At 33.4% G+C, this 14,908-nt stretch overlaps 3 protein-coding genes across 6 annotated transcripts in view; 1 reads left to right on the top strand and 2 right to left on the bottom strand.

Annotated features, from left to right (window-relative positions):
* LOC110661068 (probable inactive purple acid phosphatase 27) overlaps positions 1-5,006 on the bottom strand; it is a 5,492-nt gene extending 486 nt beyond the window's left edge. The window contains exons 1-11 of the mRNA XM_058152226.1: positions 4,332-5,006; positions 4,114-4,201; positions 2,128-2,394; positions 1,877-1,985; positions 1,668-1,782; positions 1,425-1,557; positions 1,131-1,318; positions 851-1,037; positions 693-760; positions 372-456; positions 80-268 (exon numbers count right to left, since the gene is read on the bottom strand). Of these exons, the coding sequence (XP_058008209.1) occupies positions 80-268; positions 372-456; positions 693-760; positions 851-1,037; positions 1,131-1,318; positions 1,425-1,557; positions 1,668-1,782; positions 1,877-1,985; positions 2,128-2,394; positions 4,114-4,201; positions 4,332-4,669 (1,767 nt within the window). The 5' untranslated portion in view covers positions 4,670-5,006. The remainder of the gene's footprint in view (positions 1-79; positions 269-371; positions 457-692; positions 761-850; positions 1,038-1,130; positions 1,319-1,424; positions 1,558-1,667; positions 1,783-1,876; positions 1,986-2,127; positions 2,395-4,113; positions 4,202-4,331) is intronic.
* A 4,534-nt stretch (positions 5,007-9,540) lies between these two features.
* On the top strand, positions 9,541-11,960 carry LOC110661051 (scarecrow-like protein 3). 4 transcript variants are annotated; one of them, XM_021819576.2, is made up of 2 exons: positions 9,541-9,697; positions 10,314-11,960. In XM_021819576.2, the coding sequence occupies exon 2, from the start codon at positions 10,316-10,318 to the stop codon at positions 11,750-11,752; it is 1,437 nt and encodes a 478-aa protein (XP_021675268.2). In that variant the 5' UTR covers positions 9,541-9,697; positions 10,314-10,315; the 3' UTR covers positions 11,753-11,960. The 4 variants fall into 4 exon arrangements, with proteins under 4 accessions (XP_021675268.2, XP_021675277.2, XP_058008205.1 ...); XM_021819585.2 differs by having other exon boundaries at positions 9,553-9,693; XM_058152222.1 differs by lacking the exon at positions 9,541-9,697 and adding an exon at positions 9,710-9,798.
* Positions 11,961-12,436: 476 nt separating this feature from the next.
* LOC110662128 (dirigent protein 22) lies at positions 12,437-13,230 on the bottom strand. Its single transcript, XM_021821013.2, has one exon. The coding sequence runs from the start codon at positions 13,190-13,192 to the stop codon at positions 12,641-12,643; it is 552 nt and encodes a 183-aa protein (XP_021676705.2). The 5' UTR covers positions 13,193-13,230; the 3' UTR covers positions 12,437-12,640.
* Between the last annotated feature and the right edge of the window lie 1,678 nt (positions 13,231-14,908).

Here is a 14,908-nt window from a genome sequence, read left to right as displayed (position 1 = left end):
GAGATAAAAGGCAATAATATGAGTAAGTTTGCTTGATAAATTCTCAGTTTAATTCGTCCTGCATGGGAGATCAACTTACAATGGATGAGAAGTTGTCCAAAGTGAAGCCAGCCATGCCGATAATTGCATGCACTGGTGCTTTGTATTTGCTGTGATCATATGTGTCAACCCCATTTGCATCTTTGGTAGGCATGGCCAAGCATTCAGCTCTATAAACAGAACAGGTTCTCTCATAATTGTGAACGTGGCCAAAGAACACCAGATCAACCTAGTCCATGTTTTTAAATAAATTGTTAAAATTTTTCTGAAACTGAAAGCAACTTAAAATAGCCAATTCCATGACTAGTCCAAAGTCACAGGTAGTAACCAACCTTGTAATCCTGCAATAATGGCTCTATAAAAACACCAAATTTTGGATCGACGCTTAACAAATTAGATGTGTACATGGGTCTGTGCCTGCATTTTATGGTCAAAATTTGAGAGCCTGAACTGTATATGCAACAGAGAAAAGGAAAACTCTTTCATTCGCATAAAGAATGTAACATCCTGCTATTCGTTAGTAGTTTAGCGGTCGAGTGCTTGTCTTGTAATGTGGGAGATGATAGGTTCAAATCCTGACAGTTGCATCCCCCCTTAACAATTTCCGAAGTACCAAAAATGAAATGTGGCACTTTGAATGATCCTTAACTTACCCTGTAAAGATTAACCAAGGCGTTTTCTTTCGATCAACTGAAGCCATGTCCTTCCTTATCCATTGATACTGTAGTAGTAAAGTATGCAATCAGCTTCACCAAGAAGCCGGACAAAAGATCAAATTAAAGACAGGGGAAGACAAAAATTTTCACTTTACCTGCTCGGAACCTGGTGTCCAGTCATGCTCGGTCGAGATGATTGTGAAGTGAACACTTGCTTGTTCTATGGAGTACCAAGGCTTATCCTTTGCTGGAATTGGCATTGGAAAGTAGGTCTCATAGGCAACTCCACATTCTCCACCTGAGTCAGGAGTTCCATATACTACTCCTGTTTTTATGTAATCCCTGAACAGATTGATTAATTTTGAAATTAAAAATCCATATGTGCACTCATAATGGATACTTAGAGAGCTTAAGCATACACGTGAAGAAAATCACCTCTCATGGTTTCCTATTGCAGTCATGTAAGAAACTCGAGATGCCAGTGGAGTTATCAGGTGAAGGAAAAAATCCCATTCAACTAAAAATCCTGTTGCATAGCTTATATCTCCAATGTGGAAGATGGAGTCTATATTGCCGGATTTTACTTCATCAGTCATAGCCTCAACCACTGAGATGGATCCTGGCTGCGGGTAAAAACAATGTCATTAATATGCTGTTGTTGATGTTCCTTTGCCCTTATTAAATAAAAATTTAATCAAATGAACTTCTTTTCTATCAATTATATTCTACCTGAATGTAGTGCTCAGCAGATGCATCGCGTGGAGCCTTTCCCATATCACCAAATGCAAGAAACCTAAGTTCATTTGATCCTGCAGCTGGCGGAGTCTGAAACTGAATTTGATCACTCCAGCCAACTGAATCACTGAGTTAGGAGAATGAGGTCAATTGGGTATTTCTTGCATAAGCAACTCTAAGTGCAAAACATTAATGAAAAATGTTATTTAATTAATAGAATATGACAAAATTCTTTACCTTCCATATCTGTAGGAGAATTTGCTTGAAGGGTTTAGTCCAGTCATGATTGCTGAATGAATGTAACCAGGGTCATGCCATCCAAAATCCTTGGCCGGACTTGGCACCAAAGAACCTATCAATTTCACACAATCATTTGTAAACCAAGTGGACAATAACATTGAAGATAACTAAAATGCTTGTAAGATAATGGAAAATAAGGAACTCACTGCACATATCTTCTTGTGAAAATGTTGTAACTTGTGAAGTCAATGTCTTCCCATTTCCATACTGCACTTGTTGTGGTTCTTTGCTCCCACTAACCCATGTTACTCTCATCTGCACCACAAGTACTGAAGCTTTAAGCACACAACAAAACAAAAATCCTTGACGTAGTGAGTCACTACAGTGAATAATGCTCAATGGTTAGATAAATACAAAAGGATCTTGCAGGCTACTGAAGGGGAAAAAAGATTCTTACTGATGTTGCTGTTGAATCTGTGCTTGAAATATGTGCATACAATGGAGCGTTTGGATTGGAAAATTTCAAAGGACTAGACCTAGCCAAAATGCAAGGTTCGTCGAATCCACCAGCGAAGAGCACAAATTCAATGTCAGTTCTGATATTGATGATATGAAACTGTAATGTACCACTGCAAGTGGTCACCACACATTTATTACCCTCGTATTTCTTGCATTCCTGTTTCTTGCATCTTAGATAGTCTGGATCAATGCTCATAAGCTCTGCCTGCAAAATCCAATTCATTTAAAATCTTATTTAGGATAATCAGAACTAGAGATTTAAATTACAACCTGATGCATGGTGGAGATAAAATCTAAAACTATGAGCGCAATTTATATATCACCAGTCAACTTTAGCTCGAATCTAGTTATTTACAAAAATTATGTAGTGTAAAAGTTCAAGTCCCGGTCGAAGCTAAATGAAAAAAATAAAAATAAAAATAAAAATAAGCTTTTAATAAAGGACGGCTTGGAAAATTAGTGATGGAATGGAACAAGTAATTTGGCCAACTCATGACAACTTTTGTTGATATAATCTATACATGTTGAATGTGTAAAGTATGCTAACTTTTCAACTAATTTTTATACTCAAAGAAAGAGAACATGCTTAGCATTACCAAATCAATTGCTTCATTTAGATGATACCAATTGAATGGAAATTTTCATTGTGTTTGCAATCCAAAGGATTTAAATTTTCTTTTTTTACAACATATAATTAATTCTATTTATATATAATTGAGTTGTTTCCTAAATTAATATAAATAAAAGGTCATAAATGTAAATGTAATTAGGTTTTTCTTGCCTAAACTGATTCATGATAAATTCAAGAAATAAACCCATGAGCTTCACTATATATCTTATATTTTGAGTTAATGATAGATTGGATTAAAGCATAATTTTTTTCCCTTTTTCTATATGAAATATTATGAGTAGGTTAAAAGTACTACTTACTTACACCTAATCCATCGTGAGTTCAAGAAACAAACAGCATATTTTACTTATAGGTCCATCATATATACAATATTTTTGAATCTATTGTAAATAGAATCTAATTAAATAATTTCCACTAAGAAATATGAAACTTGTACTTAATAATTTGAAGAATGAAAGGATAGACTACATTAATATTAAAAAGAAGGAAAAATAGAATTGGAGCAAGAAATATGATGCAGAGACGTGACTACATGAAAACTCAAGGTTTCCAATTCCAGAAGGGAAAAACATTAAAAAGTAGTGGAATAATTGCATAAGCTAGGAAGTATTATAACAGATTATAAGAGGTCTCTGTCCCTTATTCAAAGGGGTTGCCTCATTGCGTGGCGGCTTTGTATTTCTTATAATTACTTTACTTGAAGACTTCAAAGTTTGTGGTGTGGGGTTCCTACTTTCAGTTTCAGATATAATTTCCTTTGTCGACCCCATACTATCACCCCACTCCATTTTCACTTTTCATTCAAATAAATAAAACATGGGTAACTATTCATAAAGACATTATTAAAATTTTCAGCTTTGGATTCAATTAAAATATACGTATTTTTCCATTATATTATTGGACTTATTCTTACAGTTTTGAAGATGTAATATGCATCGAGAGCTCTCAATAAATTTTCTAACCAATTATTGTTAGCGTAACAGGGTGTAATAACAGTAATATTAATCGGCAATGTCATTTTGTTGGCACCGAATTAAGGATAGCCTATTGTTAGCCTAACTTTCCAAGGAGCTTGGTGAATTGAAGAATTTTGATACACACAAACAAAGGAAAGAATTAAAGACATCAATTAATATGTAAGGTGTGCATTTTCAACCATCCCTCCACTCTTTTTAATTCTTTATCTTTTTTATTTTTTCAAAAAAGAAGATCAAGAAGAAGAAAGAAATTGCACACCCTTCAAAAACCTGATAGAGACGAGTTGAATTGATATTTTTGCATATATATACGTACCTTAACGGGATAATGGCAGAGAAGTGGGAGATTACTAAGATCACCAGTCTGCATATATAAAGCTTTACTCAGAGGACAAGTCCCCACGCTGCAAATTCATTAAAAACCAACAAATCGCTTAACATTTATATATATATACATAAACTCGCATGAATAATTTTAATGGATTAAACTTATGTTCAAAAAAGAAATATGCATGATTATGATCAACATCTTACTTGGAATTAGAAGGTGAAATCATGGCAACCCAATGATCATGGGAAGGACGCAAAACTCCACTAACTGTTACGTTAACAAATTCTTCATTGGAGAGGGTATAATTTCCTGATGAGCTTACATTTATTTGGAGATAAGGATTATTGAGAGGACAATGCAACAAAGCTCTTCTATTCACCACTCGGAAACTTGATATCCCTGTGTAGTTACGATGCTCAATCGTGGAGTTAACCACCAGTGGATGCAATGAATAAGAAGAAGAATGATAAGGAAGAAGGAAGAAAAATGGTAATAGGATGAACAAAAGCTTTGGAACCCAAGAAGAATAGGAGGGTTCCATTTTTTTTTTTTTTCGTGAGTCTTAGGACAAGACAAAGAAAGTTAAATACAAGGAGGATTATGTATGATGAGGTTGCTTTTTTTGTAGAGAGACAAGGATGGTGTCAGATAAGAAGTAAGTGGTAGGAAATTAAGGTTTGAGAAATGAGAAGAAGCAAGGAATTCTGTATTTATAGGAGATGAGATTTATGGCCATTTCGTAAAGAAGAGATGAAATGGGCATTTTTGGTTTCTTTGTTTGTTATGTTGATGCTGATGATAAAGAGGTGCCTAACTGTCTCTTACCTTGCCTTTCTTTAAGTGCTTCCCATGCATATATATATTTTGCTTATTTAACCCTTTATTTCTCATTTTTTACAAAATGATCCCATATATGTATACTTATCCTATCATGGGATTTAGCTTTTTGGTATTAAAAAGGAAATGAATGATGCACAAGGAGAGATATGAAAGGAGATAGATTAATTTTGAATTTTTTATGGGACGGAGGGAGTAATTATTTGACCATCTTAATTAATATATATACATAAAATGTTGATTGAAATTCAATATTTTAAATGAAATTTCCTATTCAATCTACACAAATCCAATGAATTGAGAATTAGTTAAATATCAAAAAATAGGATAGGGTGTGAGTTGTGGATAGAATTAGCTCATTTGGTAAGTATTTTTACTTCCTACCTTATTAATCAGAATCAAATCCTAAGACTATATCACAAAGGAGATATCTTCTTCCTTTGTGAATCTTCTAATTTTAGTATGGATGATTCTTTATTTGGATTAGGGAGATGACTTAGCCCTGTTTATAGTAAGAAAAAAAAATCAATTTAATTTCTTAATTTATTAGAAGGAAAAAAAACAAGAAAAAAAATTAAAATGTTTAATTCTCATATTTTATTAAAAAAGAAAGGGGAAAAGGAAAAAAAAAAATTTTGACAACTTATTCGACAAATACCGAAAAATATTTTGAGGTATTTTTTCTGTTTAAATTAATTAGGAAAAAAAGAAGAAGAGAAAGTAACGTTTTTTTTCCTCTATGCTTTTTTTTTTCAATTAAAAATATGCATAATTAAAATATTTATTCAAATATATATTAAAAAAAATAAATTTGATGTGAGTAAATTATTATTCAAACAATATAATTTTATGATAAAATTATATTATAAATGGATATATTAAAAAAATTATTCAATTATAAATAATTTATCATATCATTCAACTATAAATTATATCATACTATTCAACATAATCATTTTTTTAATATAATTTTATTTATTCAATATAGACATAATAGTAAAAATGTAATAATATTCTATCTTTACTCTTCTTTCCATCAAAATATAAAAAATACACTAATCACTCCTTTTTACCTTTTTCTTTTTCTACAAAAGGAATTTTTTTTTTTCCTTTCATTGGAAATTTTTCTTTCCTAACCAATTTTATACAATGTGTGAAAGCAGAGACTATAATCTAAAAATTAAATTAGATAGAATCTAAAAATTAATAATGATAAAATATTATTTATAAAAATAAAATAAATGCAATGAAATTGAAAAAATTTAATATAAAAATATTGAAAATGCAAAAGTGTAGTCAACATTATCTGCAGAACGTGGTTATATTTTTTTCAGATATAAAATTTAAGAAATATAATATAAAATTGATAAATCGTAGAATATACTAAAAAAAAAAAAAAAAAAAAAAGGCAACGGTTCCTCCCCAAAATACATGCAAAAGCCAATGGCAAGGTAATTAGGAATGCAAAGAATAATGCTGAGGACGAAGCTAATTTAATATTCAAATTGACCCACCCTTCTCTTATAATATATAATATAATATATAAAAGTGTTTTCAATTTTTATATTCGAAAATTTTGTATTTTATTTTTTATAAAAAAAAAAATGCATTACGTCGTTAACACCGTTAGAGTGAATGTGAGAAATACCCAGGCCAGACATCATTACTGATATTGACTAATTGTTAATTGCTAGAAAAAGCGGTGTTCAAAGCTAATAATGAACCACCGTCTGTCTCTTCTACATCAAGAAAATTAATTAATAAGCAATGCCAACTTAAAGACTTATAATTAACAAGATAACAGAGATATTATACACGCAAAACAGAAAACGATTAGCTACTCAACAACTGTTCAATACAATTAATTAAATAACAATAATATATTATTTATTTGGAGAAAGAATAATAATCCAACACAATTCGAGAAGAATATTTAGTCGACTTCTTCTTGCTTTTGTTGTATAATAATACAACAAATGCAAGGCATTACGCTTCTTCTGCTTCAAACCTCTTCTGGATGCCCATTACATTTCATCGCTTTTCATTATATTTATAATGTTGCACTTAATATCAACCATTGTGATATTTTTGAGCCACACTCTTTAAATTACCCCAAATATAGTTTGTATTTCCAGTTTCCCTTTGATGAGTGAACGAGGACCTAGCCATGATTATTAGCTCATCAACTCCCGAGTCCATAGTTTCAGTCTGGGCTTATTGGCATTGGGCCATGTCAAGCTTATTTGAATGTCCATATATCTTGGCCAAGTGAGTGAGCCCAACCATTTTTAGTTTCTTCTTCACCTCCCTCCAAACTAAGCTAGAAGATAGAATTAGCGAAACTCCCATATAAAACGTTCCTTCTCGTGGGTCCTTCCTTCATCTTTTGTTTTTACCTCTCCTCCACCTTCTTCACAAACTTCTAAGTTTATCTCAACTGTAGACAACTTTTCATTCAAGTTTTAAGTAAACAATGCCCCGCCACTAAACTACAAAAAATATTTTCCTTGAAAACATCCTCGTTAACAACTTTGTTAAGACCGACAACCCTTTAAGACAATAACTCATCTTTCGTAGAAAAATGCCAGTTTATATGTTTTCCTCACTCATTAGCTCATGAATCAATCAAAGCCAAAACCATCAACAGCAATCACTAGCTATATATGTTTTTCTCTCTTAAAATGAAGATGATTTCTATTCTACACCTTGAAAACACATCCCTTTTTCATGTCTTATATGTCCCCCATTTGTATTTAGTGAGCTTTGATTGATCCTGGCCACCCACCCACTTAGATTATAATAATTATAGACATTGTTATTGGATAGAACTAGTCAACTAGGATTTCATTGGCTGCTATATGTATGAGAATTATATTACAAATGTTATTCTCATAAACATCATTCATCAATATATATAATAGTTTTTTTTTCTACAATTATAATCAAAGTTATAAAAGGAGAAAGTTACCTTATTGACTGACTCATAACACTTTAACAAGCACAATTTATTTAGAGTTTGTTTGATTATTGAAAACATAGTCTCCTTGAATATGTTAATGAGAAAATATTAAAAACTGACTTAGGGTTAAAATTATTATATTTTAATAGCAAGAACTCTAACAATATTTTTTGTTAAATTGTTTTTTAAATAGAATTTAAATATTATTTTTTTTTTTAAAAATACCCTCTAAATCACAATTAGTATTATATATAGGTTTAATATTTTCTTTTTCCTTCTTGGGGTTGAGATTTTCTAATTAATCAAAATGTTGATGCACACTATGTAATAAAACTAAAGAAGACAAAAAAATAATCCCTAATTTGACTTGCCTATATTTGGCATTTTTGAAAGCAAAGATAAATAGTATCATATATGGATAACACATGTTAAGGCAAAATTATAAGTAGGACCATTTATGTTGCTAGATTTGATTAAAAACAATAACATATGCTTTAATTTGTCTACTCATAGGTGGATGGTAGATGTTGATTGTCATAGCTAAAACATTCATAAATATAAAAGTTACTACAGGATAATTCATACCTTTTCTATTATATCAATTTCCATTGATACCTAGGTTAGCTTAAAACAAACTCACTAAGGTTTAGAAGCTAGGTATGGTATACATATTAAATATGGTGATTCTATAAATGCTTAGTATATTCCTAGAGCAAATTTGTACTTTAGCCTAGGCTAGCTAGAATGAGGAAACTGCTTCCCATCAAAATTTTGTCATGGAAAACAACTAATATATTTCTTTAGTGTTACATTTCCAAGGTTTTCCAAGGTCACTATTTCACATGCTTTTGCATTTCAGTTATGATATTGTAGAAAATATAACATTACATGGTCTTGAGTATGAATCCATAATGGGGCAAAATATTTATGAAAGTTATGTGGAAAGTATATTCATAAATAAAATAATTGCACTAATGCTAACTCAAAGGGAGAGCAAACATGGCCTAGTGTTGGCAAAAAGAAAAAAAAAAATTGAAGAAACAATAATAAATGGGTTAGTGGGTATCATATGAATGCTGTAAGATCCACTATAAGATTGAACATATCTTCTATGATGATGTGGTATTGCACTATCCCATGTAATGTGGGAGATTAATGTGATAATTAAAATATTAGTTGTTAATATTTAAATATTACTTGTAATCTAATTAGAAATAATTTAGTTGATTTTTATTACTCATTTTTAAATTTATTATTTTTATAATAAAAAATATATTTTATTTATACAACTCTTTAATTACTACTCATAATTATTAACAAGAAATTTCAAGAAATCTTATTTTAATTTTTTTTTAAATTCACTATATTATAAATTTAAAATATAAATATTTTATAACATTTTTTTTATATTTTAAATTACAACAATTTTCTCCCCACCAAAGACTCCACACCTAAAGTTAAAAGTTTTTCAATCCACTTGCGGGTTTTCCCATATGCTCCTTGTCCCATTGTCCTAATAGAAAACGAAAGCACCAGGTGGATGGTCTAATGCCTTTGGAAAAGAAAACAAATGGTGGTTTTGTTGGGACTTGTTAGTCTTTACCTCGCGATGCCCACTATCACCCACTAGGCAACAAAGAAGGGTGTTGTTTTTTTTTTGGTTTGCTCTAAACAAGATTTTCATATCCTTTTATTTTCTTTTCTTTATCTGATATGGTTGGAAGATCGGAAGAACAATGGCAATTACGTTGACCCTGTAATCTGCATTTGTGAGTAATTATATACTTTAGTAGGCTCTTTTGGGGCTATTGAGATAACTTTAGATAACAACACTTACAAGCTAATGAGCTTTGTTTAATTTTCTTTTCACATTTGTAAGTTGATGGGAGTTTTCATCATCTGAAAATTCAAAATGCGGCAATGAAAACTAGAATTACTTGTGTTATGTTTTAATTTTACTCTTTGATTTTATTACCTTGGGCTTTTCTCTTAATCTTGAGATGAATATTAGTTTAACTAATGAATTTTGTTGATGGTAGTGACAGTTTCGCTGTCACGTGTTCTTGAACTTTTTGATTAGTTATCTTTTTGTAATGTACTAGAGTTATGGTTAGGTATAGCTAACTTCAAAGTTAGTAGAAAAGTATTGGATTTAAGTAAAGCATGGGGTTAAATAGAGAATTACAAGTGTAGCAGAGAAGTCAGTATTGTGCACTTTGCTCGTATATAGTTGAATGAATGGAAGATTGCAGGTTATTCCCTGCAACTTGCCCTCATTTTCTTTGTTCCTTATGCTTGCAAATTTGAACTAGTTCTGGACCATGTTTAATGTCGGATTTCTATATCCTGAGTATTGAGTCTTTTTTTTTTTTTCAATTTTGAATGGCAGGAATGGCTCAGGAGGATGGAGCATCATCCGTAACTTCATCACCTCTTCAGTTCTTTCCCTGGATGTCACTATCTCCAGGATATGGATCACAGTATCCATGGCTTAGGGAGCTGAAATCTGAAGAAAGGGGTTTGTACCTGATTCATCTTCTTCTTGCTTGTGCTAACCAAGTAGCAGCTGGTAGTGTTGAGAATGCAAATATTAGCCTTGAACAGATCTCCCACCTAGCATCTGCAGATGGTGATACCATGCAGCGAATCGCTGCTTACTTCACAGAGGCACTAGCTGATAGGATTCTTAAAAAAGGTTGGCCTGGTTTGCACAGAGCCCTCACTTTCACAAAAAAATCTTTGCTATCTGAGGAAATTCTTGTTCAGAGATTATTCTTTGAGCTCTTTCCCCTTTTAAAGCTTGCATATGTGATCACAAATCAGGCCATTATAGAAGCAATGGAAGGGGAGAAAATGGTACATATTATAGATCTCAATTCATTTGAACCTGCACAATGGATTGATCTCCTTCAAATGTTAAGTGCACGGCCAGAAGGTCCACCCCATTTGAGAATCACTGGTATTCATGAACAGAAAGAAGTTTTAGACCAAATGGCTCTTCGGTTGACCGAAGAAGCTGAAAAGCTGGACATCCCATTTCAGTTCAACCCTATTGTGAGCAAACTAGAGGATCTAAACATTGAAAGTTTGCGTGTCAAAACGGGTGAAGCTCTTGCTGTCAGTTCTGTACTCCAGTTGCACTCTCTGTTGGCATCTGATGATGAAATGCTTAAAGGAAACTCACCATCAGCATCAAAGAATCCAAATTCTAGCCACCTTCAGCGAGTCTTGCAGATAAACAAAAACCAACGTACTTTGGGTGAATTGCTTGAGAAAGATTTAGTCCATGTTTACAGTGCAAGTCCTGATTCAGCATTGTCCCCACTATCTCTAGCTCCTTCACCAAAGATGGGCTGCTTTTTAAGTGCACTTTGGGGTCTTTCACCAAAATTGATGGTGATTACTGAACAAGAATCGAATCATAATGGTTTTACTTTAATGGAGAGGGTCACGGAAGCCTTGAACTATTATGCTGCACTGTTTGATTGCTTGGAGTCTACTGTATCAAGAGTGTCAGTAGAGCGACAAAAGGTTGAGAAGATGCTATTTGGAGAGGAAATTAAGAACATCATTGCATGTGAGGGCACTAATAGAAAGGAGAGACATGAGAAGCTGGAGAAATGGATTTTAAGGCTTGAGATGGCAGGGTTTGGGAGAGTTCCTCTGAGCTACCATGGTATGTTGCAAGCAAGCAGGTTGTTGCAGAGCTATGGCTATGATGGATACAAGATCAAGGAAGAGAATGGATGTTTGGTTATTTGCTGGCATAGTAGACCCCTTTTCTCTATATCAGCTTGGAGATTTAGGGGTATGATTGAGAGATATTGAATGCGTGCAGATTGCGCTTTTCTTCCTATTTCATGTATGAAGGATGTTCAGGTTTTTGTCTGTCTGCAATTGCCAAGTGTTCCATTGAAAATGTTAAAATAACTTCACCCTCTATTTTACATTTTTTCTGGACATTTCTTACTCATTTCCCCATCTAGTTTCTTTTCTGTGTGTATAATGATAATACAGATGAAAGCTTATTTGTTTACCCGCCCTGCTTCTTGCATTTACTTCTCGAAGTTGAATTCACTTCATTCACCTGTAGCTTTGAAATTGTGCCTTACACAAACTCCAAGTTGAGAGGGACTACTAGCTAAAAGCAACTCATACCTGCTTCTTTCAGTGATCATATGACACTTTACTGGCTATATATTTGCCAATCTAATCTAAAATCTATTGAATTTTCTTGTCAATTTTTAGACAATTAATGTGCCACAACCTTTTGAGTAACCATCTACCGTCATACAAGTGCATCGCTTGAGTTCACGAGTCTTCTATAGAACTTCAAATCTGAAATTTTGCCATGCCCTGAATCTTAAGCTTAAGCTCCCTGATCTGAAATTTTGCCATGCCCTGAATCTTAAGCTTAAGCTCCCTGATTTGCAATTATATTTTAAGATTGCAACTTGTGTCTCCTGAAGTAGATGAAATCAGATTTCTATTTCTGATAAAAGCTAGATGAAATGATTCAATGATAATCGTTTATTGTCCAAGAGAAACTCAAAAACAGTAGCCTCAAACCATAGTATGGAATACTAACATTCTGAAATCTGAACTCTGGAACAACATTGCTTAAGAAAATCAAAACACTTTCCTTTTCACAATATTCCCGAATAAAAGAAACAAACGAGAGGAACAAATGCAAGCACCACAGATTGTACAAAACATTCAGAAGTGCACAACAGAAATATTGTATTCAACGACAGCATTTCCTGTCTTCTGGTCAGCTGACACTGTCCTTGCCAATGCGTAGCCTCGAGCATACCTGAAAAGTCCGCTGCCTCCAACTATCGGCATTTCCCTCACCGTATTGAGAACAGGATTACGGCCAAGAATGCTTAGGGTACTGCCATTATACATACCCTCCACAAATGCAAAGTCCATAACCATCAGCAACCCAATATCATGTTGTGAGGCCAAACTGTACATTCCCTGTGCTCGTCCCACAAGCTTTGAAGTAGGTTCTGGTCCTTCCGTCAAGGGATCATCAATCATGAAAGTACTGCCAAATTTATTGGCCATCTTACTCGATGGCCCAGCAATCAGGATGGCTGTTGGGCTACTTCCACTTAGGACGTCATGGAAGTAGAAGTTCAGGCGAGTCATTTTCTCCATTCGTTTTGTGGATATGGCTAAAGGGAATTGCTCAGAGAATTTGCCATTAAGACTGCTAAAGAGTGTAGAGAAAAGGATGAAATATAAGACAAGAATAGAAGCCATAGTGTTGCAATTTTTTGAGCTGTGATGTAAAGTGCTAAAAGAGGTTATTTATAGAATGGTGAGAAGTAAGAAATCGTGTACCTTCTGTGAGTGGTTCTTGGAAGTAGGTTTTATGTGGCAAAGTAATAATTGCCCTTGTGCTTGGTATTTCATCAAAAGAAAGCACTTGTCTAGCCAGGCTAGTGCTTGGTGTTCCTTTTGTGCTTGGAAGTAGCCACTTTACTGCTTTAGCTAGGAAATTGAGTTGGTTAAAATCTTTCCTGATCAAGGTAGTGGGGCTAGTTAATACGAGCTGGCATTGTTCATTAGTTATTTTCCAATTCTCTTCTTTCATTTAATCTAAACCATGGAAATAAACAAAGAAATGACTTAACCTTCAGGTGATCCTAGCTTGTTTAACTTGTGGCTAAACCGTGGTTTAGGCTTTGAATACCCTTTATATCTGTGATAGATTCAGTTGATAATAGAGAGCTATTAATGTTAAGGGGGTTTTCAAAGCCAATAAGCTATGGTGCTAATTAATCACCTTTTTTTTCCCATAGCAATAAAGCATGAGGGGGCATAGGTCTTGTTGAGGGGGTGAAGGTGCAGTCATTATGGCATGGCCTACTAAGTGCTCTGTACATACCCAAGGCCCAAGCATCTGTGAGCATGCTTGCTTCCTATACAATCAAGTCTTTGCACCTTATATTTTTGTAATGCCATTGCCATCAAAATTTTCTTTGCTTTTCTTTTCTTTTCCCATCATATTTCCAAGTCAGCTCTACAGTTAGAAGTGCTCTTCCTACCATTCCAAATAGTATTTTCAAATGTTATATGTCAAATGGGCTCTCTTCATCAAAATTGGAAGGAAAAGATGGCACTGACATTGACCCTAGAGGAGTAGGAGGAGGATGCATATAGAAATTCTGTAATCAGAATTTGGTTACAGAAACATTACTTTATACATGCTAATTATACTGTTTTAGAAGCCTGTGGGCTGTGGAAAAGTTTGCTATTGGTGTAAGCTATAAGCCCATTTCTTAGTTAACTTGCTTGCAAGCCCACTTCAGGTATGAGTATTGTAGAAGAGAGAATATTATGTAGAAGCCTACTTTTCCATTTGGGCTTGCCAAGATTCTTAAAGTTGGAATCATTCAAGATCCATAATCCAGGCAATAGGGGTGGCCAACAAGATTCTTCTTCCTCACACTTTTTAGGTTAAACGTAGACAGTTTTGAGGGTAATTTAAGTTTTAGCTCCAATTTGATTTGAATTTTGAGGTAATCCAATAATTGAAACAATTTTAAAACTCTTTTTTTTTCCAAATTCAAGATTCAGGCTAGACTGTATGGGAATCGTCGATTCATTCTAATTTAAATCAAATTCATGAAGAGAAATTGTAACTTTGCCTGTCTAATTCTGATCTAATTCAGTTTCATTGTAACCATCTCTCTACCTGAACCAATTTCAAGCCTAAACCGGCCCTTGGCTACCTTTAATTAAAAAGTTGTGATCAGTAGACTAATCTATGAAATCCTGATGCTTGAAGAACGAAAATTCTGTCATCTTTGAGGCATAAAATTATCCATTTGGAAGTCACACAACAGATAGCTATTAATTTTAAAATTAATAGATTTTTTTTAATTAATTTTGCCAAAATTAAGGAAAATTTTCTTTTCTTTTTTTTTGGGAAAATGCAATGCTTGCATTACCAAGCCCACACAATGTTGCAAC

The sequence above is a fragment of the Hevea brasiliensis genome, chromosome 1, assembly GCF_030052815.1.
Source record: "Hevea brasiliensis isolate MT/VB/25A 57/8 chromosome 1, ASM3005281v1, whole genome shotgun sequence".
Classification (NCBI taxonomy): Eukaryota; Viridiplantae; Streptophyta; class Magnoliopsida; order Malpighiales; family Euphorbiaceae; genus Hevea; species Hevea brasiliensis.
This window is presented reverse-complemented; position numbering and strand designations above follow the sequence as displayed.

Excerpts from the sequence above, each read along its gene's own strand:
- LOC110661051 (XM_021819576.2), top strand. The coding sequence starts at position 10,316 with ATGGCTCAGGAGGATGGAGCATCATCCGTAACTTCATCACCTCTTCAG.
- LOC110662128 (XM_021821013.2), bottom strand. The coding sequence starts at position 13,192 with ATGGCTTCTATTCTTGTCTTATATTTCATCCTTTTCTCTACACTCTTT.